This window comes from Patiria miniata, unplaced genomic scaffold (assembly GCF_015706575.1).
Source record: "Patiria miniata isolate m_02_andy unplaced genomic scaffold, ASM1570657v1 HiC_scaffold_13, whole genome shotgun sequence".
In the NCBI taxonomy this organism is placed as follows: Eukaryota; Metazoa; Echinodermata; class Asteroidea; order Valvatida; family Asterinidae; genus Patiria; species Patiria miniata.
This window is the reverse complement of record NW_024037051.1, coordinates 18,786,970-18,813,848: the sequence shown is the minus strand read 5'-3', so window position 1 is coordinate 18,813,848 and position 26,879 is coordinate 18,786,970. Positions and strand designations below refer to the sequence as shown.

General features: G+C 41.4%; 1 protein-coding gene across 2 annotated transcripts in view; it reads right to left on the bottom strand.

Annotated features, from left to right (window-relative positions):
• Positions 1-1,326: 1,326 nt before the first annotated feature.
• The window catches only part of LOC119721455 (chromodomain-helicase-DNA-binding protein 4-like), a 71,587-nt gene continuing 46,034 nt past the window's right edge, over positions 1,327-26,879 (bottom strand). The window contains exons 28-39 of one of the 2 annotated variants that reach the window (XM_038191535.1): positions 25,237-25,381; positions 23,796-24,191; positions 22,401-22,530; positions 21,333-22,032; positions 20,377-20,509; positions 18,690-18,885; positions 15,573-15,748; positions 10,108-10,312; positions 8,688-8,849; positions 7,176-7,246; positions 6,110-6,166; positions 1,327-4,590 (exon numbers count right to left, since the gene is read on the bottom strand). In XM_038191535.1, coding sequence (XP_038047463.1) covers positions 4,459-4,590; positions 6,110-6,166; positions 7,176-7,246; positions 8,688-8,849; positions 10,108-10,312; positions 15,573-15,748; positions 18,690-18,885; positions 20,377-20,509; positions 21,333-22,032; positions 22,401-22,530; positions 23,796-24,191; positions 25,237-25,381 — 2,503 coding nt within the window. In that variant the 3' untranslated portion in view covers positions 1,327-4,458. The remainder of the gene's footprint in view (positions 4,591-6,109; positions 6,167-7,175; positions 7,247-8,687; positions 8,850-10,107; positions 10,313-15,572; positions 15,749-18,689; positions 18,886-20,376; positions 20,510-21,332; positions 22,033-22,400; positions 22,531-23,795; positions 24,192-25,236; positions 25,382-26,879) is intronic. The other variant, XM_038191536.1, reaches the window with a different exon arrangement.

Sequence of the window (26,879 nt, the reverse complement as noted above, 5' to 3'; positions counted from 1 at the left end):
TGCATTAATTTTGAACGGTGGCCATGTGATTTATCATGAAAAATAGACAAAATAGACAGAAGATTTAGACAAAATATTGCTTTTCTCTCCCTCAACAGTGTCTTGTGTAAACGAGGAGGAAAACTTGGCGAGAGTGCAGTCCCATTTTAAACAGACCATTTTCCAGACTTTTTGCTCGGAAACGGTAGTCATAGACGACAAACTATCTCTAAAATTAAGTAATGCATTAATTTTGAACGGTGGCCATGTTATTTACAATGAAAAATAAACAAAATAGACAGAAGATTAAGACAAAATATTGTTTTTCTCTCACTCAACAGTGTCTTGTGTAAACGAGGAGAAAAACTTGGCGAGAGTGCAAACCCATTCCAAACTGTAGTAATGGAGGACAAACTATCTTAAAAATTAAGTAATGCAAACCTACAGAGGGGAGACAATGAGAAGAGCTTACAGTTTTAGATGTCGGAGGAAAGCCGTAGAAGATTTTTGTGGGGGAATCCACGGAATCAAGTAGGGACTGAAAACCCAATCCATAATATTGACCCAGGCGGGATTCGAACCTGGATCACAACAGTGGAAAGCGAGGAAAGTACCGCTACGCCAACCTGATCGGAACATTGACTGAATTTGAAGCAGTGCAATAGTGCATGGTGTTCATATCTTGGCGTCATGAGCCTCTAGGCCATTTCCTCTTGTTACACTTAGCAGTTTCTCAGGGTCATTATATACCTTGGAATTAACATCCCCTGGTATCAATAGAAAGAAAGAGTTAAGTCCTGGCTGGTTATGAACCCAGGGCAAACAGATTAGGAGTAAGGATATATTGGGGGCTCTTCAGATGTTCAAGCTTAAGTTTCAAGTGGATGAAAATACTTTTGTTGAGTGGCAATTTTAGCCTCATGAGAAGTATGTCTTCTGTTTGTTATATCTTTTTATAAAGTAACTTGTAAGCCTGAAGAAACCGGTAGAGAGAAGACAATGAGAAGAAATTACAGAAGAAACCCCAGAAGAATATTCCGAGGGAAAACACAGAATCAAGTAGGGACTGAAGAAGCAGGGCCATAGCGGTGGAAGGCGAGGAAAGTAACCACTGCGTCAACCTGAACCCCCCCCCCCCCAATATCATTGACTTATGTACGACACAGCAAAAAGTGTGTATCTAACACTGTAGGTATATCTTTTAGGGTATGACTCTGTCAAATGTTCTCAAGCACATTTCCAATTGTACATTTAAAAAATACAATTCAAAATGACTACATTCACTCAAAAACCGAAGATTCAATAATCCAAGCCAAACGAAAGGACTACAGCGAACAACACGATGCACTCAGTTTAGGATTCTTTCTCTCTCTGTTTATTTATTTGTGCACATGAACAAGTAGGCACACAAGACAAACACGTGCAAAGCGACCAAAGCATTTACAAGGCGTGAAGGTAAACAGTTTTCCCTTTCAATTTTCCCAATTTTTTTTCCCCTTTCTGTTTTAATGAAAAAATGTACAAATGATTGAATAAAGAAAAGTGCTCAGCATAATTTTCTGCTAAACATTTTTTTTTAAAGCAGATTTGAGGAGTCCCTTGTCACCCCCGGTTCACACAGGCCTTCAGGAATCGCGCCGAACTAAATTGATTATGAGCAACTCAAGGTCGACCCAATTCAATTTTTTGTTTCAGACAAGCAAACTTAATACACTGGAGTATTGTGTACAAACAATTGAACACAGATCTTAGCAACAAGCTGACATTGCGCAGCGCCGTTGATGCATATGGGCTGCATGCCCCTTCCTTCACTAAACTGGCACTGATTGACTATTCAGAGTGTACTGCGCGCGTATCGAAGACAGCTAGCCATACCGCTAGCACACCATATGCGTTCACAATTCACATTATCTTTTGCACATCACATCACATATGAACATTTATTTTTCAAAACTGTGCGATGCCTGTACCGTATGGATACTGGAAGTCTCAGTTTTTTGTTAAAATTCTGTTGTTGTATCTTGTGTTGCTCTATAACGCGATGTCAAAATCTCGTGTTTGAAAGGATCGATTCTGCAACAAGAAAACTTTCAAATTTTAAGCACTGCGTCATGCGTTAATCAAATTGCCTGCAGTCCTAATTTATGGGCGGCTTGTGTGATATGTCGCAAGGTCACTACATTTGCATTGAATTCGGCTCATGATTAGAGCGACGTCTGTAATCAAGTCGCTCCTTAGTCATTCTGAACGGCTACGACTGTTGATCTTCTGTCATCTGGCGGTCTCCTAATTGTTTCAGACCTCGAATTTTTCATGTACATGTAATAATTCAAATCTTGCCTTTCATTTGGTTCGGCGCGACTGTAGAACGCCTGTCTGAACTGGGGCTAAGTCTGCTTGCTGTTCCCCTCCTCAGGTGAAACAACATGCATTGCTCAAGTCATAATTATAAACGATAACTGAAATATAGAAGAAAATAGTACACAATTTGAAAAGAAGATAGAAACACAAACTTTTTAAATTAGTCTTCCTTATGAATACCATCATCAGACTGATAATTTGTCAAAACTTTTAGAGGATTTTCTTTAAATTCGTACAAAAATAACATAAAAAGTTTTCGATATCTCCAGTAACAAAAAAAATCAATCAATGTCTGACATTGATTTTTCAAAACCCACCCCAAAAGGTTAAAGCACATTCTTTACATTACAGTGCAACTTTTTGTTGACCCAAAACACATGCAGAAAAAGCTTGCTTTTTAAAAACTACATGTATAACTGTGACGTTAATATTCATGCACAACACATTGTCTTTAATACTGTAGACTTTTTCAGGTCTTTACCTTTTTTTTCTTCAAATTTTAATTAACAAAATACTGTGTAACCTTCTTCTCTATGTTGCAGCATTGACATCCATTATATACACACAGACAAAATGTTGATATATATACAACAAGAAATTATGTCCAAGTGGAGGGATTGCATTTTTGGAGATTGTTTTCCCTGCAAATTGTGGCCATTAATGTCCAATATGTGATGACATTTGGCTGAATTGTAGTGGCCAGCAGTCTTGATAAGCTGCCCTCTGTTCATTAATTGCTAATCACAGTAAACACGGTTTACCAGCCAAATTCTCATGCCGCTAAACTGGGGGCAACTGGTACACTGCTGATTTTGCACTCAGCCGGGAATAAGCAATTTGCGAATAACCTACCGGTAAAGGCGAGTTCAATTTGAATAACATCTGGTACACTGACTTGTTCATAACGCCACACACGTTTTAACTCTGAATTCTCCAGACCGAAGACACCATTAATATATCACACGATTCGGGGCAAGCTCTTAGTTACGTAAGAGATGCTCAGCATCAACGCATTGGGTGAGAATGGTACAAAGACACCAGACCATTCCGGAGCTGGGGGTTGCTGGCGTAAGGCTTGCCCCGAATCACGTGATATAGCAACAGTCTCGTTGGTCGGGAGAATTCAAAGTTAAAAAGTGCCAAGCGTTCGAGCAAGTCAGGGCACCTCGAACTGAATTCGCAAATTGGCTTATTGGCTAAGCAATGGTTTCTGTTTGGCAGCACTCTAAGGTCCCATTTCCTAACAAGTGGTCACATTCCACAAAAGTCTAACTTGACTGAATGAACGTGTGCTAATTATACAATACACTGTAGTGCTTATTTTCAAATGGATCTAAAAGTGTGAAACAACACAGTACAAGAAAGACACACACATACATTTTTGCTTAATAAATCCAACTCGCTCGTAATTTCTCTTCAACTTTTTAAACCAGTCCCTGTATCAGCATGTGTGTATACAACCAGGAGGGAGCCTTTGTTATGCAAATTAGGTACAGTTTCCAGCTGTCCATCTAAAGAGTTGAAATTTGTGTTGTTGTCAGGGTGACAGGATAGGTGGGATCTTGCAGAAGATATGAGAGGTTTTGCAACCGATCAGATACGTGTACGCATACGTTTAGCACACGTAACGGTTATCATCTTTAATCTGTTGTTTCACATTGTGTACGCGTTTATCGTTACCAAAGCAGTGATCCAAAATGGCAGCCCTTAATGATAGCCCCATATTTGCAGCTAATCTTGCTTTGAAACACTGACAAATGTCACATATGTATGTTAACCAATGCATCCTCTTTCAAATCATTCAAGATGTATTACCTTATTACAGGCATGCAACTGGAAAGTAACCCCAAAAAATGGAAATTCAAAGATTTACAAGACTTTCTAAATGTTTTTCAATTTTTTTTTTTAGAGGAAATCGGCTGATCCAATGAAAAGTTGCATGCCTATTATTGGAAAAGAGGGTGAAAATTGACAATTAAATATGCTTTTCACGCTGACGCGTAACAGGCACTATCCTTGTAGTGTGTTGCATATGACGTCACAAAACTACACGACCTGAGGACATATCCGTTCGCTTGCAAAACCTCACTATTTGTAACTACCATTCTAAGGAAGGGGTTAATCTTTGGTAGTCTTAGCTGAGGTGGAGGCTCCAGCAGACGTGGCCAGGCTGCGTGCGGCAATCGCTGACCGCAGCTGCTGGAGGTTGGCCAGGGACGTAGCCGCATGCTGGGACAGCCTTCGATGATCCTAGAGACAACCGCCAACAAAAAAATAATACTGATGAAAACAAATCAATATACAAAACTAACCTAAGAAGAATAAAAGTCTTTACTGGAACGCTCTTCTGGTGCTCTACCAACTGAGCTATCCAGCCCTATGTTGGTGATTCCCCAATTCGTCAATGCCTTTCAACCGGGTTTGCAGCATTGCTAATGTACGAGCATTGTGACTTGGAGTGTGATTCTTGGATACATGGCATGTATGGGTTTGTGGCTTCTGACTAGTGCCCCTTGAACAAAGACAGTAACAAAATGGGAAACCGCCAACATGGGGCTGGATAGCTCATGAGTTGGTAGAGCTCTGAAGCATCAATCTGGAGGCCGCAGGTCCAAACCCCGCTCCAGTCGATTTCTCTGTTTAACTTTCAAATGATTATAAATGAACCTAGTCAGTTTCTATTGCAGTTTATTTGATTATTGAGAATGACAGCAATTAGGTTTGCTGTTCATTATGTCCCAAAAAAAAGTTTTTAGGAAAACAGGTCAAATACACTTCTCCAAAATGTCAACAACAAAAAAAGGTATGATGATCGTTTGTATGAAGTGCAAATGTGTTACTGTTCACACTTGTGCTTGTGGCAATTTTTTTCAAAATTCTTCCAACTTTTATATCTAAGATGTTGATGTCGTGGTTGTGTTTCTTGCCCATCACTTTCATTTTAACATGTCATTCAAAGTCTCACTGCCACAATCGATTTCTTTCATGCAGAAATTTTAAATTCAATGAATTCTGAACGCAGTTTTCAAGACTTTCTAACACATGACATTCTCAGGCTTTCACTCGACTGAATTCCAGTCGATATTTCAGTTCATCAAGAAATTCCTTGGAAAAATCTGACTCGGTATGAAGATAAGAGTTCAGACATCCTGTAACCAATGCTGTTAATGATGGTAATTATGAAAGGCTGTATCAAAAATGGACTAGAACTTCAGATGTATCTGCTGGTTTTTGGATTTCTCTAAAGGTTTTGCCAACTTCATTGAATTTGTTACTCCCTGAAAGGGGACCAAATTCCCCCCCCCCCCCCCCCCCTTCTCCTCTGACTCTAATAAGGCCACACAAAAAAGTCTCCGGTTTCTGGTATGCGCGTGCCTCGCCGTAGCCATGCACGTTGGCAAAATGAAAAAGGTTTTTTTTCAATGAAAGATGATGTCTCAAAACCGCCAAACTCACTGGATTGACTGGAATCCTGCTGCTGCACAATTTTAACGTGTTTTTAGATTGGGTTATGGTCGAGAATAAGCTTTTTGTGGCCTCTCTGGACTCCCATATATTTGCACTAAGTTTAGTCGGGCACCATTAGCAGTCATCAGCCGACATTTGAAGCAAAAAAATCAGGTAAAAAAAAAAAAAAAAAACGCTTCGCCGCACCACTTTTTTGGGCAAGCTCCATACCAGAAACCGGAGACTTTTTTTTTTTTTGGGCCTAAGGTAAGTAGACCGCATTTTTGGAGAGTTTGGGGTGAGTATTGCGTCAAAAACTCACATCTGATCTGCCTCCCATCCTGGCCTTTGACTTGTGATGATGACGATGATGATGGCCCTGATAGGACACAACAAAAGCAAAAAAAAACCCACAGATTTAATTGACCGTGAAATGTAAGCTTTTGCACACACACAAAAATGTCCCCATGACACACTTCTGAAATCAAATCGTGTGCCGATCGCAAAATATACGGAATGAACAAAAAATAAAATTGGGTTCTGTTTTTATCAAATCTGTAATTTATACCGTACTTCATATATTGTGTACTTGATTATCGGGGGAAAATTTGACAGCAGTGCTTAGCCATGGGCTGTGCTGAGAGCAGAAATTTAGAAAAATTCACGTCACCAGCCAAAACTCCAAGCCTCTTAGTTAGACTTCCCAGAGGAGTTCTGAAGAGGATAACCACCAAGTACCAAGTAGATGTATGTCGCTGACTGGTACTCCACTATTTGTTGCTTAGAGTATTTTCTGCTTTAGCAGAAGGTACACAATTTGGGCCCATGGGTTTATCATGCACTACAGATGCAGGAAAATAATCCTTAATGTTGATGTCTATTGTTTAGATGGACAATGTGAGGTGGATTTCCAAGAAGCAACGGCCAGAGGCGGATTTCCAAGAAGCAACGGCCAAACGTGATTGAGAGGATGAAAGGAGTGTCTTGAGGATGACATTTTGGGTGTGACACGTTGACAAAAGTTCAAGCACGTGACCAAAAACATAACACAGAAATGACAAATGGATATAACACAACATGATATCACATGTATTTATGGACATTCACTGTGTAAGAATTCCACCACCCTAATTTGGGTATTCCCATGTTGCCCCAAATAAATGAACCGTTTGGGGTATTTTCAAGTATTTACTTATACCCCAAAGGAGGTAGATTCCCAAAATTGTTCACTGCGAATCACTGCAGGGCACACCTGTTTAATAGTAAGACCCCCAATGGAGGTATGCCTCAAACAACCTCAAGGGGTTTCGGCTCAAACTGGGTAGATCTGGTTTTGAGTTGGGTATATTTTATAGGGTAACCATGTCTCCATTGGGAGGCAAACTTACTTTGTGTTTTTCTCGGAGTGATTTTTGAGGGGCGTCAGGTAGCAAACCCATCATGTCCCCACTCAACACAACTGAACAACAAAGGGGAGAGGGGAAGTGGGGGGGGGGGGGGGGAAGGGAAAGAAAGGGCCAAAACAAAAAGTATGGGGTATTATTCAAAATGTCACTGCACTGTTGAGAAAGTGGTACTTCCTTTCAAAAAGCAATTTCTGAAGAAGATGCCATCAATCCCGACACACACAAAAAATTGAACGAGGTTAAAATTAGAATTAAAAGTAGAATTCTGTCCTTTTCAAGCTTGACGTTCTTACCATGAAGAAAGGAAGCATGTTAATTTGTGTGCTGCATGGTCATCCAAAATCATTCGCAATTTTACCACTTTTTGGTTGACAGTGCAATAACATTTTTTTTGTTTTCATTTCAACTACAAAGTTGCTATGGAAACAGACAAGTGACGAGACTACTAAGTGACGTGACAGACTAAATGACGAATCTACAATTTTAACAAAGCTGATTGGCACTGCAAAATTGACATTCTGAACCCCACACTTGAATCATTTTAGGGAACGAACCTGCATAACATAGGGATCAGACCATTACCAAACATATACCATTTGAAATTAAAACCCCAGCCAGTGATCACAAAAAACCTTGAAATATGAAGACATGGTCCACATGTTCCTTAAAGATATAGTCCATCATTTGTAATTAGTGCATTTTGTTCGTTTGAAGCAACAAAAGTGTTCAAAATCTAATGAAGGATACTGAGCAACTAACCTGATGAAGTTTCAGCTAAGCTTCAGCTGTACATTCCGAGAAAAGCAGCATTCTAAGATCTCAATTTCAAATCAAAAGTTACTGAATCATGTTTTGAATTGTTTTGAATTGCAGCTATACGCGGCGTCGCGCACTGATCCGACGAATTATAACAACCGCGCGCGCGTGTGCGTCGCTCCAATACTTGTGCGCGCTGCGCTGAATAACAAAACGAACTACTAATTTAAATTTTCCTACGGTGCTTCTTAAGAATCAACGTTGGAAATGCCTTCTTTCGTTGAAAATTCAAAATGACAGCTTCCCAGAAAGAATAATTTCACAGGAAGTTTAGTTCCCTTACTATCTTTCAACCAAGTTTGTTTTTCAACAGTAATTACGCCAGTTACTTTTCGGATGGCTGCAAATGATGGACTATAGCTTTAAAGACGGCAAAGACATTGATATTTTACATAGACAGTGCATGGAGGGTGAAAGCAAAAACACTCATGGACAATAACACAGGCATGCAACTGGGAATTTAGAAGGAAAAAAAAACGAGGAAATTCCAAACCACACAAGACTTTCACAGTGTCTTTCAAGTTGTAATGGCATTCATGAGAAGTAAAAAATGATGAAATCAGCAGATCCGAGGAAAAGTTGCATGCCTGATAACACTTCAAATGAAATCCAATTCTTACAGCAACCCAAGCGAAGATTTGAACCCCGGACCTAAGTTTTGTAGGAGGGCCCCCTCACCTGAATTAGAGATGGCGCTCGAGGCGTTACTCAGCATGGTGGTGTAGTAATTGCTGCCTCCCGTGGCCTGGGTGGACGGGGTACCAGACTGGTTCTTGATGATGACCGTGTGGCTAGGGTCCGGCAGGACCTGAACGTTACCCTGGGGGATGGTCTGGATGGCTACAGAGACAAACCCCATAGTATTCTTAGCCGGATAGTGGAACTTTGCATCAGGCGATCGTTAGCCTTTCGCCAAGGCCACCATGGCTTAGAGTGGCGAAGCCGCAAATTCACGAAGCAACTTGAGCAAAGACTAAGCCAGCGTTCGCGAGTTGCGAAGCCACGGGGCCTTTTCTAACTTGATTTAGGCGCGTGCGTGTGTACGTGCTTCGCATGCGCGCGTGTACCCGCATCACGCGTCCGGGTAGTAGCCACACGCACATTTATAAGGCTAATAATTGGTTGGAATTTTGCTACCCTTTTAGGGTACCGTAACAAAAAATCGAGAAATAACGAAAAACTTAAGAAATTCCTGACAAGTTGGAAAAGGCTTTGTGGCTTTGCCACTCGTGCATGTTGTCTCCACTCCAGTCACTGAGCATCTTCTCCGCTCCGTCTAGTAATGTCAGTTAAAGCCACAATGACCTTGGCGAAAGGCTAGGCGATCATGTACATTTAAACCCATTTGCAACTGTATTACATTGTATTACAATGTGTTTATTCAGTGATGAATGCATAAAAGCATGGAGTGCTCAGGCAATTTAACCCTTCAATCACTGTAGCGCCCGAAACCGCTCAGACTGTTACTCACTGCAGCGTCTGAAACCGCTTAAGCACTCTATGAGTTTATTGATTCTTCAGTGAATAAACACAGTGTAATACAATGTAGTACAGGTGTCAATGGGCTAACGCCATACAGGGATTGATAGGCCAGGCAGTTGCAGTGACTATTTGGGTTAATCATGGGTTTTGCGCAGCATCCCCCCTCCCCCCCCCCCCTTCCCACAGCCAACATCACCGAGTACTGTAGCACTCCTGGCAAGCTCAGCGGTCTTGGGTTATACATCTGCGCTGACTTCATTTGATTTGGAGTTTTGATAACACATCATTTTTCTATCATTCTTTTTAGAATTGGAAAAGGGTGATCTGGGGTTTTGGGACTTTTCTGCAATCCTCCGCCCGTTTGTTTTTGAAAGTGTATTCTTTAACAACAAAAAAGTATGAAATCAGGTACCTACCCCCCTCCCCCTATATCCTCCATCCCCCTCCCCCTCCAAAACAAATTGATGTATATTATTGGCGAGTTCTCATTCCATTGAACTCCATAACACCAAAGTACACAGTAGTATTACTTTGTGGGATGCGAGACATATTTTGGCGTTTCAATCTCCAAAAAAAAAAAAAAAAAAAAAAAATTGACAAATCAGACAAAGCTTACTCTGCCCGAAATGGTTGGTCTGGACCCCGGTAAATTGGGCGGGGCCATGCTGAATGATCGGGCGTCGCCCCTGCTGGCTCCCGCCTGCAAAGCTGCCTCCCGACCCCGCCCCTTTGCTGGCATAATTGGCGTACGCGGCGGCCGCAGAGGAGGTGGCCCCACCTGCTGTCTTGTTGCCAACCCCTTGAGACAGAGGTTGAGCAATCTGCAGCGACACAGGCACAGAAAAGGGACGGACATAGAAAAGAAGAAAAGAAAGAAAGAAAAAAAAAACACCAGATCAAGTCAAGTTGTTTTGGTTTGGTCGTGCTTTAAACACGGTGCAACGTTTATTCTTCAAACTTTAAAGCATCATTTTTGTTTAGGTTACGTGTACATCAATGTTATTCGTTGTAATTTTTTTTAAAGAAGAGATGAAAATCGCTCAAGTGGAAGACTGAAAACACCAACCAATGTTTCGGGTATCGTGGAATAAAAGACGAAATTAGGAATGTTTTGGATTCTGCTTCAACAATGATTTCGGGAATAATTAGAGATTAATGATTCTTTTATCAAATACCTCCCAAAGTCAACAAAATCTTGATAATCCTCTGTTGTAGCATTTTCTCTTTTAATTTTTTTTCTTGGTTGGAACTTCAGGATGATTTCACTTGAGCAAGTTTTGCCTCAACTTGTGCATTGCTGAATAAATTAAATCTATTTAGTGGTCACCGTTATGAATTATCTGTTACACGAACCCTGTTATCAGAGACAGACACAGTCTGTGTTAAGATCAATGCTCACATGTAAATCAAATACAAAAAAAAACACAAGGAACTCCCTTTTAAAAATTTAAGTTACGGAAGAAAAGACATTATTTACATAGTCGGTGCTTCATTTGTGGCAATGGCGCATGGACAAGTGATCACACTCATTGTTATTCAGTTATTGTGAATGTTAGTCAATTAAATCAATTGATTATCAATTAAATAAATTCAAGAATTTCATTGTCTGTAGTGTACTTCATTGGTTGACAATTACTGCACTGGCTGAAAATTAAAAATTGAAGGGAATAAATGTGTGCTTCGCGGGTTTTAAGCTAGTACGTTTTAAACCAGCTAGGGGCCTTGTCGCAGATAATGGCCCTTACCTTCGACTTGGGCCATTTATCGCGTCCGGTTTGAAACGTAATTGTTTAAAACCCCCCAAGCACATATTTATTCCCATTCATGAATACCTTTTGGTCAAAAAGCCAAAACACGTCAAGACATCTCCAACGATTTTGTCCAATTATTTTGCCTCGTGTTTTGTTAAACACCACTCTTGCCACGTCTATGGTACGTGCCTTGCGCGCGTAGTAATAATACAAATCTCCTTTTAATAGGAAGATTGGCGCACGGCGGGCACTGCTTTGTGGCGCAGAACCCAGTAACACAGTAGTGCAGGAAAAAAGTGTTTAAAACCAGTTGGTATTTTATCAACTGTTTTCAGGGGTGTGAAATCTCAACTTTAAAGCTGATTTCAGCTGTTTTTGTTTTGGATTCAGCTTTTCCCCCTCACTTGCTGTGTACAAAAGTATAGGAGATTTCCAAAGCTCCGCTTTTTTTACACCTTTTTCAGCTGTTTTCAGCTATTTTTTATCAGTGGTCACTCACACCCCTGTGTTTTATCAACCACCCACGTGATGGGCTTTCGACCAATAGGAATGGGCAAACTCGTCTTTAGGTATTGATGAATAGTTTTTTTAAAAGTGCACAACCAAAGTGAAACTTCCTTAATTTCCATCATCACTATTTGCCTACATGTACCTTAAAAATTGAATAATTCATAAAGTACCCCAGTGGGCATGTCAGTACTACACTAATACCATTACAAAATGAAGCATCGTCGATAAATATTGGTCGCAATATTCATTTTAAAGAAAGGGAGAAATTAATGCCTAGAGGGCGGTACAACCCTTCAACGGTATCTCCCAGAAGTTAACAGTGGCAAGCTTAAATATAGTCTGGCAAAAACAGACAAATAAGGTGGTTTTTCAATTTCATCTTAAATACAGATCACCAGAATCTGACCTTAAACCTTGTTGCCCGTACAACTCCCTGACGTTTATCTACAGTTTAAACTAAATAAATAAAAGTGAACAAAATAAGACGTACACTGATGTAAACAAAAAGAATATGTAAATTGACGACTGACTACTAGTGAACTTGTGTATTGATCTTGGCTCTTAAAACGAAAAAAAAAAAATGTTGAAGAAATATAAATTGCAAGTACTGCCATACATATATTTACACTAGCTATTACTATGCTTAGAGCATTTTACAAAAACAAAGAAAAACAACTCTTTTCTTACAATAAAGACAAGAGAAGCTCAAATACATTTAGAGGCTGAAGCCAATAATTGGAAGGCCCTGAACATTGCTTACAATAAACAAGTCGTCTTTTCTCAAATAAAATAATAACTCGTCATTAACAAGTCCTTCTATAGATGGGAATTTGATTGGATGTGTTTGAAGAAGGTGGAGGGTTAAAATGGTTACAGTTACGGTTATTTCAAAGAGTTGAACTCTCGCTCTAAAAAAAAAGTGCTGTTTAGAAGCCTTATCAAATTGTTATGAGTGGAAACTATTAGTCTGTTTTTAGGAAAATGTCAAAGATGAAGACATTAAAAACAGTTAAAGTACAGTTCTGTAAAGTTTCGGCAAAATAATTCTGGCGTGATCAGGACTTCCAGTTTTGAGCCGACGCCTCTTTCCAAGAAGGAGCTTTCAACCAATTATAAGAGTGTTGTACAGATTTGAATAGTATTCAAAGAAAAAAAAAATAATAAAACGAGTACCGGTACAAAAGATCACTGAAAGTTTCATCCAGTCCACTATTAATATTTTTTTGGTTGTGTACATGTATGGTCTGCAGTTTGTACAATGCATCCTATTACTACAGGATCTCGTGCAACACAACATGAAGTAAACACCGCAAAAAAAAGAAAAAAAAAGAAGAAGTCCACACTCATTGGAAAGGTCATAATTTTGAATCTGACGAGATTATGATAATGTCATAGACCTTTGGGGAATGTTGTTAGCTACATTTTGATAACACGTTCGCTACCAAAGACTGTAAATCGTCCAACATTGACAACGGTTTTTGAAAAATGATGCAGTTTGAAAAGTTGCAAATTTAAAGAGTACCCGAGTGGAAATTGCTGCGTGACAATGTCAAACCGCCTGAAACAAACGGCAGGGAATACCAATCACACAGTGCTTGCAATGCATGGGAGCACGCAAATTGAATTGCCCACGCTTAGTTCGGGCACTGTGCAGTCCATAGGGGCCAATTACAAGCATGCTCAGCAATTTTTCATCGCGTAATCTTTAAATTTGCAACTTTTTCAAACTGCATCATTTTTCATAAACCGTTGTCGAATTACAGAATTTGGTAGTAAACAGGGTATCAAAATGTAGCTAACAACATTCCCAAAAGGTCCATGTATTAAATGACGTTATCATAAGACGATCAGATTCAAAAGTATGACCCCTCCAATGAGTATGGACTTTCTTTTTTTGCGGTGCTTAGTTTGGGCGTCTTGTGGCCATGTGTGTTTATTACATGCCAAAGAAAGTAGAGTCTGTAGTTAGACAAACTTCAGACTTCAGTGCCCTGCTCGTATACGAGAGCACTTTTTTCCCAACTGGAACAGTGTTCAGTGTGGTGTTGTACTGCCTTTTGCTTGATATAAATATTTCCAAAACCAAAAAATTTAACAAGAAACATTTGAAATTGTGCTTCATTGAAGTCAGTACAATGTCAAATTGACCTGTTTTTCACTATTAAAACCATCTTAACTGAACGTTTGCAATGAGATGCAACATTTGGTAATGTGTAGAATCTTCCATGCTGTGGCCACACATACATTTCATTTCAAGTCATTCAAAAATTGTCTTTGTATTTTTTTTCTTTTGTTCAGTGTGAGTTCCAGCATCAACTGGAATGACAAGTGAATTTTTGTCACAGGCACTGCTGTGACCATAGGGTCATTTTGTGTCAAATCACTTAACCCTAACCCCCTAGGCCCTTGTTGCTTACAACCATCCTCAATCCTCCAAAATCCTCAAAAAAATTTCAACTCCGCCTAAATTTTTCAAAATTGTCAGACAGTCCTGCCTCAAAATGCATTCATCATCAATCCTCCAAAATCCTCCTCATCCCAAAACTTTGCACTCGTGTTTAAATGAAGGATAACCAACGCCAAATCCTTCAAAATCATCAGACAGTCCTGCCTCAAAATGCATTCATCCTCAATCCTCCAAAATCCTCTTGTGCTTCATTCACCATTCATCCTCAATCCTCCAAAATCCTCATGTGCTTCAATCACCATTCATCCTCAATCCTCCAGAATCCTCATTTGATTCAATCACCATTCATCCTCAATCCTCTAGAATCCTCCAAAACCGCCAGGAGGATTTTGGAGGAGTGAGGTGGGTTAGGGTTAATGGGTCAAACCCCACCCCTTTCAATTTTTTTTCATATTTGTTGTATGGGGTATTTAAGGCTGAAACAGCTGAAGTTTTGGAGCCCCCCCCCAAAAAAGATTATACCTCCAATTTTTGGATATTTTGTAGAAAACAAGTTCCTTCCAAGGTCACATGATCCACAAGGTCAAATTCAAGGTCAAAGGTTATATTTCAAATTACTCCAACATCATGAATAATGGTTCGTATTCCTTACAATATTACCTTTCCAAAGACACCAATAACAACAAATTTGGCTTACAGGTTATAGGAGACATTCATTTGAAAATTGGCAGCCACGCCCATTTTGGCCAAAATCGCCTCCAAATATGGCGCGCAGTAGCATGAAAACTGTTGGTCTGATTGTGCTGAGCTTAACATTTCAACCTTTCCAGCCTCGATTACCACCTACGTTAAATATTGAATGAATCAATTTGAAGGGGGTGAGGTTGGTTGATTTGACACGGAATGACCCCAAAGAGGGCTCTGTTTCAAAAGTAACATCAGTACCCTGTTTGCGACCGTTTGGAGAATGGAAGATTGCATACATCCCCGACAATGCGCACAAAAAGTACAGCAAAATACACGACAACTGAGGAGATAAGGAAAGAATGCATGCTTTCACCAACAGTCAATTCCTATTTAAAAAAAAAAAAAGTACAATAGCCAAGTGAAACTAGTTTATGCATTTTAGATGAAAAACTCAATAATATGCACGTTGGCACAAAATTTGTTTCACTAAAATGCCAATGAGTAAATCCCCACGGCGTGACTTATTCTATAACGGCAATTTTTCTGTGACAATATTATCAGCGTGCTGTAATTTGAAGTCATGCATTCTTTCCTAACTCCCCTCCTGAAACAAAACCACCAATTGCTTGTGTTAAATACCCGTTAAAGTGCATTGATGTGTGATTGTGAGTCTTTTTTTAAAATTTATTTCAATAATTCCCGGTTTTATTTGGACATCTTTTTTACCTGTTGGGGCTGGGCCTGTGCAGCAGAGTGGCCGTCGCGGTTGGCCAGTCGGCTCAGGATGCTGCGCTCTGACATCTGCAGGCGGGCTACGACGGGCGGGATGCGGGATAAGGTGGCTGGGAGACGGGCAACGTCCGATTTCATGTCGCTCAGGAGCTCCTCCAGTTGGTTGAGGACTGAGGAAGAGCAAAGATGGTTTACATTTATTCATTTTCTTTCTACCTTAATTACAACGCGTAAAAATACAGCTCAAAAAAAGCGACAAGATCGAAGAGCAAACTTTGTGAAAGTCTTCAGAGTAGAGTTAAATCTCAATAATTTGGACAGAATGTCCGAGGATAAAATGAAACAAAATTTTGCTTGAGGAGAACAGACTCACACAATCACATTATTAAAGATGTTATTTTAGAGAGTTTAGTTCCTTCACTTATTAAGAAGGCTCTTGTAGTACAGTGGAACGTCGCTATACCGAACACCGCTATACCGAGTTGTTTATACCAAGCATCCGGCTATGCCGAACATCATCCTTGGCTCCCGGTTTTAATGTACAAAACGTACCGAACATTGTTGTTGAAAAGAGTCAACAGATTCACCTAAAAATCTACCGGTTGTATTAAATGCTATTTGGGCCACTTTTAATTCCTTAACATCAAACGACCCATAGTTACGTCGTGTTTGAATGTTGAAGAGCGATAAATGGCTATTATTTCCCCAAGGAATAAAAGGGAAAACCACCCATTGCTAAAGTTTCGTGATTTCTCCTCGTGTGGCCGTGGGATGTGGGAATGCCAGTTCACTATTGCTCAAAAGGGGGCCGGCGATTCAAAATCGCTTTACCGAACGATCGTTATTACGAACACTTTCTGTCGATCCCACGATGTACTTTTCAGCAGCGTTCCACTGTACTACAAAAAAAAATGACTAAGGGCCTGTGACCATTCAGCCCCGGTATGAAAAGGGCCCCCCGGTAAGCTCGTCCCCTCCCAAGAAGTCCTTTCGTACCATCCCAGCTACCGGCCCAGGAGCTGGTCCGGTTGCTAATCAGGAACTCCTCTATCCTGGGGTCTATTGTTTGCAAGTATTGACACATGTAATATATCCCAGAAGAAACCTGCTTGTGGTTTTCATCTCTCAGCGCGAAACAATAGAACAATTTCGTCGGCACAGATCAAAACCCCTGCCATGCGGTTTCGCGCACAATGGGACCGTAAATTACCAAGACGTTTGGAAGGATTTTATCTTTAATCCGGTAAGTCTGCTATTGTTCTGCACTGGCCGTTCTCCAAAGGGCAATAAATTGATGCGCCTGACTGACTTCAAAACTTCTGGTCAGACAGGACCATGTACCGGACGAGACTGGGCTGAAGACCGGACTGGCTCTGGACCGGACGAGGTACCGGGGGGCCCTTCTCATACCAGGGCTGAATGGTCACGGTCCCTAAGCAATACACATTTTTGTTAATCAAATTTGATTAACGGTTAGAAAAGGTACAGTGCCTGAACATAATTCCTCCCAATGGGTCATTGTTTACAATTAGAACGAATGACACAATGCTTGTAATGCACAATTCTCAACATCAAGCAAGCCAGAGCTGTCCCTGAGCAAGTCACTTAACCTCAATTTCACCAAGGGGTATTTACCCAAGCCAGGGCTGACTGACAAGTCTTGTTTCAAAACCAAAGTTTGACGAAAAAAAAACTTAGATCTGCAAGTCCCGTGGTTTTGTCAATTTTTCTTTGAATACAAGCGCTGACAATGCCTTGCATTATAATAGAGCAATTCAGTGTAGAAGTCAAGTCCATCGCTAGTCCATCACATCTGGTCAGAAGCACAAGTAAATTCTTAAGTCCACTCACAAATCATCACCTTTTTCACGAAGAGCCACATGTCAAAATTTACCATTTTTTTCGATTTCGATTTTTTTTTTTTTCACTATTTTGCTTTAAAAAAATTGTACTTAGCCATTTTGACAGGTTTCTGTAAGAAAAACATCATTGATTTCCAAATTAAATAAATGATGCAAGGGGCAGAAATCTCGATAATTGAGTTTGCATTTTAAGAGCCACATACATTTTGGCCCCTTGAACGCGCACAAAACCTATTACACGGAAATGCGTAAAAGTAGGTCAACTGAGATTTTCGTTTTCACGAAGAGCCACATATCTTTGTTACATTCTCAGCTGCGCACGCGTAAACACATGCGCCCCATCCATATGGGAAAACACATGCGCCCCATCCATATGGGAAAACACATTGAACAGAAAGGGCCAAAATGTAGGAAACTTGAATTTTCATTTTCGAGAAGAGACACATATCTTTTACTAATTAATTTTCACTAATTAACTACTGTGTTAATTCTAATTCCTGGGTTCACGTAAAAAAATCAGCTCTCACAGAATCATGTGAAGGTTTCTTTACTGCACAAAGTTGTTGCAAAGTAGTACTTTTTGCAGTTTTAAAACGGGAGAAACTTCTTTTGCGATTATCTTGAAAACGATTTGTATTCAAAATCCACACATGTGGCTCTTCGTGAAAACGGTGACAAAATATCAGTGGATGAACAATAACAAAGGACACATCTCATTATCACAGTTCATTCGAATAGCCTGCAACTTGATTTTTGGACTGGATGCCTTGAGATGGATGTGTAAGGCGAGCCCTCAAATTAGAATCCCTCCCCGGACCGTTCGGGGTTGAGCCCGCCCAGTATGTTGAAGGGATTGGGACCTTGCCTGGATTAACTTCACCAGGCTTCTGCACCATGGTTCTGGCTCATCACAAAGAAACCAATTTGTGACGCGCTAATCCTTCAGTAGGCAACAATGACTGTGATGAGCTTCATAGAAGTTGCTGCTGGTAATCCCAGCAGGTCGAATAATCCTCCAACAATGGCCAGACTACAATTTTTGTTGCCTATTGTGAAACCCTGAGTCACCAGTTTGGACCGATTGGGGCGTCACGCTTCAGTGACCGGGTGGCTTCTGGCTTCGTACTGATTGGGGTGAAAGAAATTAGCATACCGGACCCGGTACCCGAACTGTCTGTTATCTGATGGCTGGCCTAAGGATGGACTCGACTTTCAACTTTGGACAAGCCCAATGAGGTGAAATTCTCACCTTTGTGCAGTACAGCGTTAGCAGGCTTGTTGCCCGCCAGCGATTCCTTGGACAGGTGTTGATGGCTCTCGGCCAGGCATTCCACCTCCGCGAAGCGTGCGTTGAGGGCCATGGCCGGGTGGTTAGGGTCCTGGGTTAGGTTGAGGTAGGCCGCACGGCGTAGCTGCTCCTCGATGACTAGGGCCTGCTCTAGGAGCTGTGGTGAGAGAGCGATGTTTTATCCTAGGTTAGCAATACAGTGAAACTGGTACAACTGCTTGTCTGTTTCCAACTTCACATTTTTGAGGTACATATTCGGTGCAAGTTTTTCCATGCAATAAACAAGATGTGCTGCCAACAAATGTGGATTTTTAGTCCATGAAACAAGGCTGTCTGTTGTCGGAGTGTACTCACAGCCAAGAATCGAAAACAGATTTTGGCATCATGATATTAAATCGGAGCATTCTCATATCAAATTTCTTAATACAGCTCGGGCCTTTATCCGCATCCAGGCTCCTAGCCGGTTTTAAACATAATTGTTTAAAACCAACCAAGCACATTTTTGTTCCCATTCATAAATGCCTTGTCGGTCAAAAAGACAAAATAAGGCCAAGTTCGCGCAAGGACTATAGTTGACCAATGGTTAACTAACGTTTGCCCGAACTCTGTCTAGTCGACGGTGATTGACTACGCTAGTCGACTACTTTGAACCAGCCTACAGGGGTTGGTTGCTTCGCTGGTAACCAATAGCCGCGCGCATTCATAACGCTGGCAGAGAGCCAGGATCCAGGAGTTTTGCGATGACATTTTGACCAGCGTTTGACTAGAGACGTTCGCACGTTGCTATCAGTGCGCAGGCGTAAGGTACCGGTAAGTCACAAATCAACCACTAGTCGACTAATGGTCCTTGCCCGAACTTGGCCTAAGTCAAAAATTGACAAAATTCCAACAATATTGTTTAACAAGTTGACTTGTTGTTTTGTGAAGCAACCCTCTGGCCATGTCTATGGTATGAGCCTCGCATGCGTTGTACTAAAAACAATTTCTTCAATATGGAGATTGGCGCACGAGTGATGTGGTGCAGAACGCATCTATTGACCGTGGTTTAAAGCTACAGTCCATCATTTGTAATTTGTGTATTTTGTTCGTTTGAAGCAACAAAAGAGTTCAAAATCCAATGAAGGATACTAAGCAACTAACCTGATAAAGTTTCAGCTAAGCTTCAGCTGGACATTCCGAGAAAAACAGCATTCTAAGATCTCAATTTCAAATCAAAAGTTACTTAATCATGTTTTGAATTGCAGCTATACGCGACGTCGCGCACTGATCCGACGAATTATAACAACCGCGCGCGAGTGTGCGTCGTTCCAATACTTGTGCGCGCTGCGCTCAATAACAAAACGAACTACGGTGCTTCTTAAGAATCACCGTTGGAAATGCCTTCTTTCGTTGATTACTTCAAAATGACAGTTTCCCATAAAGAATAATTTCACAGGGAGTTTAGTTCCCTTGCCATCTTTCAACCAAGTTTGTTTTTCAACAATGATTACGCCAGTTACTTTTCGGATGGCTGCAAATGATGGACTCTACTTTTAAAACCACCCACATGACGGGCTCTTGACCAATAGGAATGGGTAAACTGTCTAAGGTAATTTATGAATGCATAATTTCTTGGGTGTGAGGGGTTTCTGTCACAAACTCTTCATACCTTGAATCTTCTAGCCAGGAACTTGTTCTTGATCTCCAGGTAGTTGCCTTTGCCCAGGTCTACTTTGAAGGGTTCATTGATGATAGCATAGCACAGGTCGTTCTGTATGTCCTGCCATCTACCGTAGCCGTGTCTGGTTTACAAAACGGGGTTAAGGTTGACACATCATTCATGTTCAACTGCTCAATGGGCTATGTACAACTACTCCCTCTAGGGGTGAAAATGGAAAAGTCATGGTTGGGTGAGAGCACTTCAGCGCCATTTTTTTTCTGTCATGATTCTCTCACAAATATTTTTTTTATAAAGAGAAAAAGTGGTATTATAATTGAAACGGTTAAAGGGAAAATACAACATTTGCACACATCAAAAAAATAAAACTAGCAAATCATTTTGAAATACCTTGCTGGACTGTTAGTGAATGACAGTGTAAAGCATCCTGAAAAATCATGGCACCTGGTATACTGTCATTTTCAAGAAAAGTGGTATTTTTGTATCAATTTCCAACGCTGATCGGCCGATCAGCGTTGGAAACAACTGGCTTTTTTTTTCAAATACTGGCCCCAATTGACCATCGCACTTGTTTGCAATCGATAACAAACCTATGAACCGGTACAAGCCAGCTAGACTGGTTCCCTGACCTTACAATTCCCCAATGTATGTAAACTGCTCTGTTTCTTCTTAAATGGAGTCAGGGAACCAGACTACAGGGAAATGATCGTTTTTCTTGGTTTTTATAGCATTTTCGAACCCAAAACCTCAAAAAAGTCAGTGTAACTATATTTGCTATATATTTCCAACCCCCCAATTCCATCCATTTCTGAAAATTACAGCAAAAGCAAATGATGTATATTCCCTTTAAATTTTAATTTGATTTCTGATCGATTCCTTCACAGAGGATTGCAAGTTGAACAAGGGAATGTTGTGGACGTGGTACAATTCCAGTTGAAAAAGGATACTTGACGATGCCGCTGAGCAGCCAGAAGTCATGTTTGCGATGCCAGATCTCGTTGGCTCTCTCCCCTACACTCTTGGCGGCCCGCTCCTCGTTCAGCCAGAGCGTGTGCAGCTCGGTGAACCCTCCGTCCGCGATGTTGAAGACAAACAGCCGCTTTTCCTTCTTCTCCGGTTTCTTGACGGCCTCCTCTTTCTTGGCGTCGTCTTTCTCGGTCGCGGGTTTTTTCTCCGTCTCGTCCTTGACCTCCACGACGTCCGAGTCCGAGTCCTTCTCGGCGGGACTGTCTTTCGGCGCGTCCGGGCTCTTGGCGTCTTTCTTGTCCGCGTTCTCTTCCTTTGCGTCTTTGGCTTCCTCTTTCACCTCTGTAGTTTCTTTCTTCGTCTCCGCCTCCCCTTGTTTGTCGTCAGCTTTGTCCTTTTCTTCCTTGTCCTTTTCTTCTTTTACCTCTTCTTCTTTGTCCGTTTCTTCTTTGTCCGTTTCTTCTTTGACCGTTTCTTCTTTGACGGTGGCCTCTTTCTCATTCCCTTCTGGCTCCTCTGTCTTTTCCTCTTCCGTCTTGGGGGTCACGTCAGCCGGTTCCTCCTTCGCCTCTGCGTCGTCGGACGTCTTGGCCTCCTCTGACGGCTTTTCCTTGGATGCTTCCGGTTCGTCCGTTTCCATCTTTTCCTCTTCTGCTGGGCTCTTCTCTGTAACATCTGGCTCTGACAAAGACAAAGTATGAATGAGCAAAAGAACAAAATTATACAACGGAGCATTATTGAAATATTCCAGCCAAACATTGCAATGCTACATCAGGAAGAGGATGGAATCTCCCAGCCCAAAAAATATGATAACTTCAAACAAAATCAAAATTTAATCATAAGTCAGGTCATCAGTAACAGGTGTTAACAATGACAAAATATTGCCTCTGTCACATTTCATTTGAACAGCTTGCAAATTGTTCTCAAACTAGATGACTTGTGATTGTCTTCCGACTGCATTGTGAGGAACTTTACTGATCACCGATTTTACTTGTTGACTTGCAATTCTTATTTGAGCTTCAGGTAAAATTTTTGGTAAAAGTTCTTACTTTCTTTCACAACTTCATCCTTTGGTGTTTTGTCTGGCTCGGTCATCTCTCCTTCTTCTGTCTTGGTCCTGTCCTCTTCCTTCTTGTCCACCTCCATCGGCTCCTCAGCATCTTGTTCTTCCTTCTTAGTCTAGAATTAGGCAAACAGATATGTACAACATCATTGACACAGTTGACGTCCCAGTTGCCGAGCAAACTTTGTTAAATTCCAATACCAAGGGGAGCTGGCATCGACTATCCACCTGAAATATACCATGTTAAATTTGTTTTAGGCCAAAAAAAAAAATAAGTTGGTCTCTGGTCAGTGCGCGCGTCGATTTTAATCATGCGCGTCAATCTTTTGTTTTTCCAAAATGTTCCGCTGTAGCTCCAACAGCGCCCTCTATTGCCGCACCTCCTCAGTTTTTTTTATCAAAGAGCACCAAGGAATGGGAAATTGCACCAAGGCAAATGATCGAAAGCACCAAGGCAAATTATGGAGGACACCAATGTACATGAGGACACCAAAAAAGCAAAATAGTACCCCACCTTGTCTGTACAATCCAAGCTTGAAGAAAAAAATAAAATAAAAAAATAAAAAGCCGCGTCCCCGCATCAATTCTGGAACTTTGGTCTGACCAGAGACCGAATATTTTTTTTTTTTGGCCTTACTACATCTCATATATATATTCACTAAATTCTTGTCGAGTTTACACAGCAGCTACAGCACTTTGGCAAAACGTTGGTGTGGATGTTCACAGCCGTTCAAACAGCTAGGGCAATGTTCATGTGTGTGTGCACTACCCCCGTGGGATAGTTCAACTATTGCTTAGTAAAATGCGTAGTAGCCTACTGCACGGGTAACCCATGCGACAGTGGACTGCGCATGCGTATTTGGCAAAAACTAGTGACTGACACATGATTGACCAATAAGAATCCAGCTCTCGTTCATGAATATGTATGAGGTATAGTAATCAGATGCACCAGATCTTTCGGTTCTTAATTTTCAAATTATAGGTTTTGCCCGTCACCGACGTTTAAACACTGTATACTCAGTGTGTTACCTCCCGAGTGAAAGTTGGAAAAAATCACTCGGGTGGGACTCGAACCCACGACCTCCTGCTTTCTAGTGCAGATGTCTTACCACTCGACTTCTTAACCCCTTAAGTACGGGTTATAATGGGGACATTCCTCCACACATAGAGCAAGTGGCCCGCATGACTGCACAGCCTTTGTGTGGTAGCGGGACTGCAAAAAAGCAGCAGGTGTGGAACTACCCACTAGCCGTGTGCCACGGCATACCACAGCTGGCAACTGCATTCCAATGAGGATTAGCGGCCGCCGCCATGACCGCTTCCCGCGCGCATAGGGTTAATTCTGTTCTTGATTTTACCAATGCTTGTTTTTTTCCCTAACCTCTGGTTCCTGCTCCTCCTTGGAGGCTTCGGATGTCTCCTTGGCTGCTTCGGATGTCTCCTTGGCTGCTTCGGATGTCTCCTTGTCTGGCTCGGATGTCTCCTTGTCTGCCTCAGATGTCGTCTTGGCCTCGGCAGCCGAGTCTTTCTCCTTCTGCTCGGAGGTACCTGCCTCCATGTCCTCGGGCTTGGAGGAATCCACGGTGGTCGCCGGGGAGGCAGCAGCGGTCGCCAGCGGGGTGGGTACCGGGGAATCGGTGCTTGCCGGGGTCGGAGCTGGGGAGGCGGTCCGGGAGGACTTGCGGGAGTCTGACTTGAAGTTGTCTAGGACGGAGCCCGGGTTGGGGACCAGCTCGGGGACGCTGATGCTGCCGTTGATAGGCTCAAACTCTAGCACCTACGACAAGATAACATCAAATCATAGTGATTTACATTAAGCCTAATAAAGGGTCCAATTTTCCAAAGGCCCTCTATGTTCACATTGGACAGATATACAGGGTGTTTCAATAAAAAGGAAACCCAACTTTGAAGAACCAGTATGGACAGACTAAATGTTTACTGGTTATGAAACTGGTATCATCTGAAAGCGTAATCTCTATGCTTTTCAGTGATACCTTGTTTACATTTCCAGGGTCATGCATCACTGAGTGCCATTGTCATGAGATTTTGATGCAAAATTGCAGTTGGTTCACTTTCATGTCAAACACAATAGGCATGGTGTGCGTGATAATAAGTATTCAAGAAGAAGACACGAGTGCATAAAAAGAAACCAAAAAACTAAGTCAGGTTGGTTTCAAAACTGGATTTTAGTGTTTGCCATGAATTTCTCGTTTTGACCAAGCCACATTCAAAACAATGTGCCATTTTCTCGAGGATTAAAATTCAAGCCATTTTCACAGACATTTTCGTAACAATAGGCACACCCGTGCCCAGTGTTTTTTTTTTTATGAAAGTGAACCAACTGCATTTTTGCATCCAGTTTTCAAGACAATGATGCTCAGTGATTCATGACTCAGAAAACCTAAACACGGTATCATTGAAAAGCATAGAGATGACGCTTTCAGATGATACCAGTTTTACAGCGTGTAAACATATCGTCTGTCCATACTCATTCTTTGAAGTTGGGTTTCTTTTTTTTAACACCCTGTACTATAGATACACATATGTGATGCGATCAGGCTACATGAGTCGTTTGTCGGGAATTTCCATTTGGAGATTCAGGCCAAAAAAGGACCACTTCATCACATCACTTCATCACATTTCTTGGTGTTCCGACTTCCATAATTTTTTTAACTGAAGATAGTACCCGCATGCCGTTTTCACATCAGTAATGCTGAGATTGTGCTCTTTTCAAATCTGTAAAAAAAAAAATTGACCAGGGTCGACAAAGGACTCATTTAGCTTGATGGCATCACATATTTGTTATTTTTTGGTCAACTCACCTTTTTGCGTATGAGGCTCATGACACCGATGCGGGTCAGTACGTGTTGTCTGGACAGTCCTTCCCGCGGCACTCCGTCGGCGAATGTGTCCGCCCCGTCTGAACCAGGCTCGCACAGGTGACGCATGAACAGAGCAACGTAGGCTCTGTGGAGGGGGAAGAGAGAGAAACCAATGTTGCATACAAATGATTGTATATGAAGACACTGCAGAATAGCTACGTAACTCCTCAAAGTAGTTTTTCAAAAGCATCTAGAATTAAAGGTATAGTCCATCATTTGTAATTTGTGCATTTTGTTCGTTTGACATGTTTGAAGCAACAAAAGTGTTCAAAATCTAATGAAGGATACTGAACAACTAACCTGATGAAGTTTCAGCTCAGCTTCAGCTGTACATGTACAGTGTATATTCCAAGAAAAACTGCATTCTAGGACCTCAATTTCAGATCAAAAGTTGCTGAATCATGTTTTGAATTGTTTTGAATTGCAGCTACATGTATACGCGATGTCGCGCACTGATCTGACGAATTATAGCAACCGTGTGTGCGTCGTGCCAATGCTTGCGCGCGCTGCGCCGAATAACAAAACAAACTACTAATTTAAATTTTCCTACGGTAAGTCTTAAGACGCACCGTTGGAAAGGTCTTCTTTCGTTGATTACTTCAAAATGACTGCTTGCCAGAAAGAATAATTTCACAGGGAGTTTAGTCCCCTTACTATCTTTCAACCAAGTATGTTTTTCAACAATAATACGCCAGTTACTTTTTCGAATGGCTGCAAATGATGGACTATAGCTTTAAAGGGAATGTACAACATTTGCTTTTGCTGCAATTTTCAGAAATAAATAGATGTGGAGGATTAGTAGGCTATAGCAAATATTGTTAAACTGACTTGTTTCACGTTTTGGGCTTGTGGATGCTGGAAAAACCTAGGAAACCAATGATGTTCTTGTAGTCTGGTTCCCCGACCCCACCTTAGATGAAACTGAGCAATGTATAGACTTTTGGGAATTGTAAGGTCAGAGAATCAGTCTAGCAGGCTTGTACCCCTTCACAGGTGTGTAATCAATTGCAAAGTAAGTGCGGAATAAGTAAATATGAAAAATTAGAAGCAGTTTTTGAAAAAAGCCACATTTCTCCAACGCTGGTCAGCAGACCAGCGTTGGAAAAATATAAGTTTTCTTGAAAATGTCAGCACACCAGGAGCCACGATTTTACAGGGTGTTTTAGACTGCCTTTTCCCAACAATCCAGTAAGGTATTTTGTGATAATTTTATGTTTGCAAATGTTGTGGGCCCCCCGGTAAGCTCGTCCCCTCCCAAGAAGTCCTCTCGTACCGTCCCAGCTACCGGCCTAGGAGCTGATCCGGTTGCTAATCAGGAACTCCTCCATCCTCGGGTCTATTGTTTGCAAGTATTGACACCTGTAATATATCCCAGAACAAACCTGCTTGTGGTTTTCATCTCTCAGCGCGAAACAATGGAACACTTTCGTCGGCACAGATCAAAACCCCTGCCATGCGGTTTCGCGCACAATGGGACCGTAAATTAAAAAGGCGTTTGGAAGGATTTTATCTTTAATCCGGTAAATCTGCTATTGTTCTGCTCTGGACGTTCTCTGAAGGGCAATACATTGATGCGCCTGACT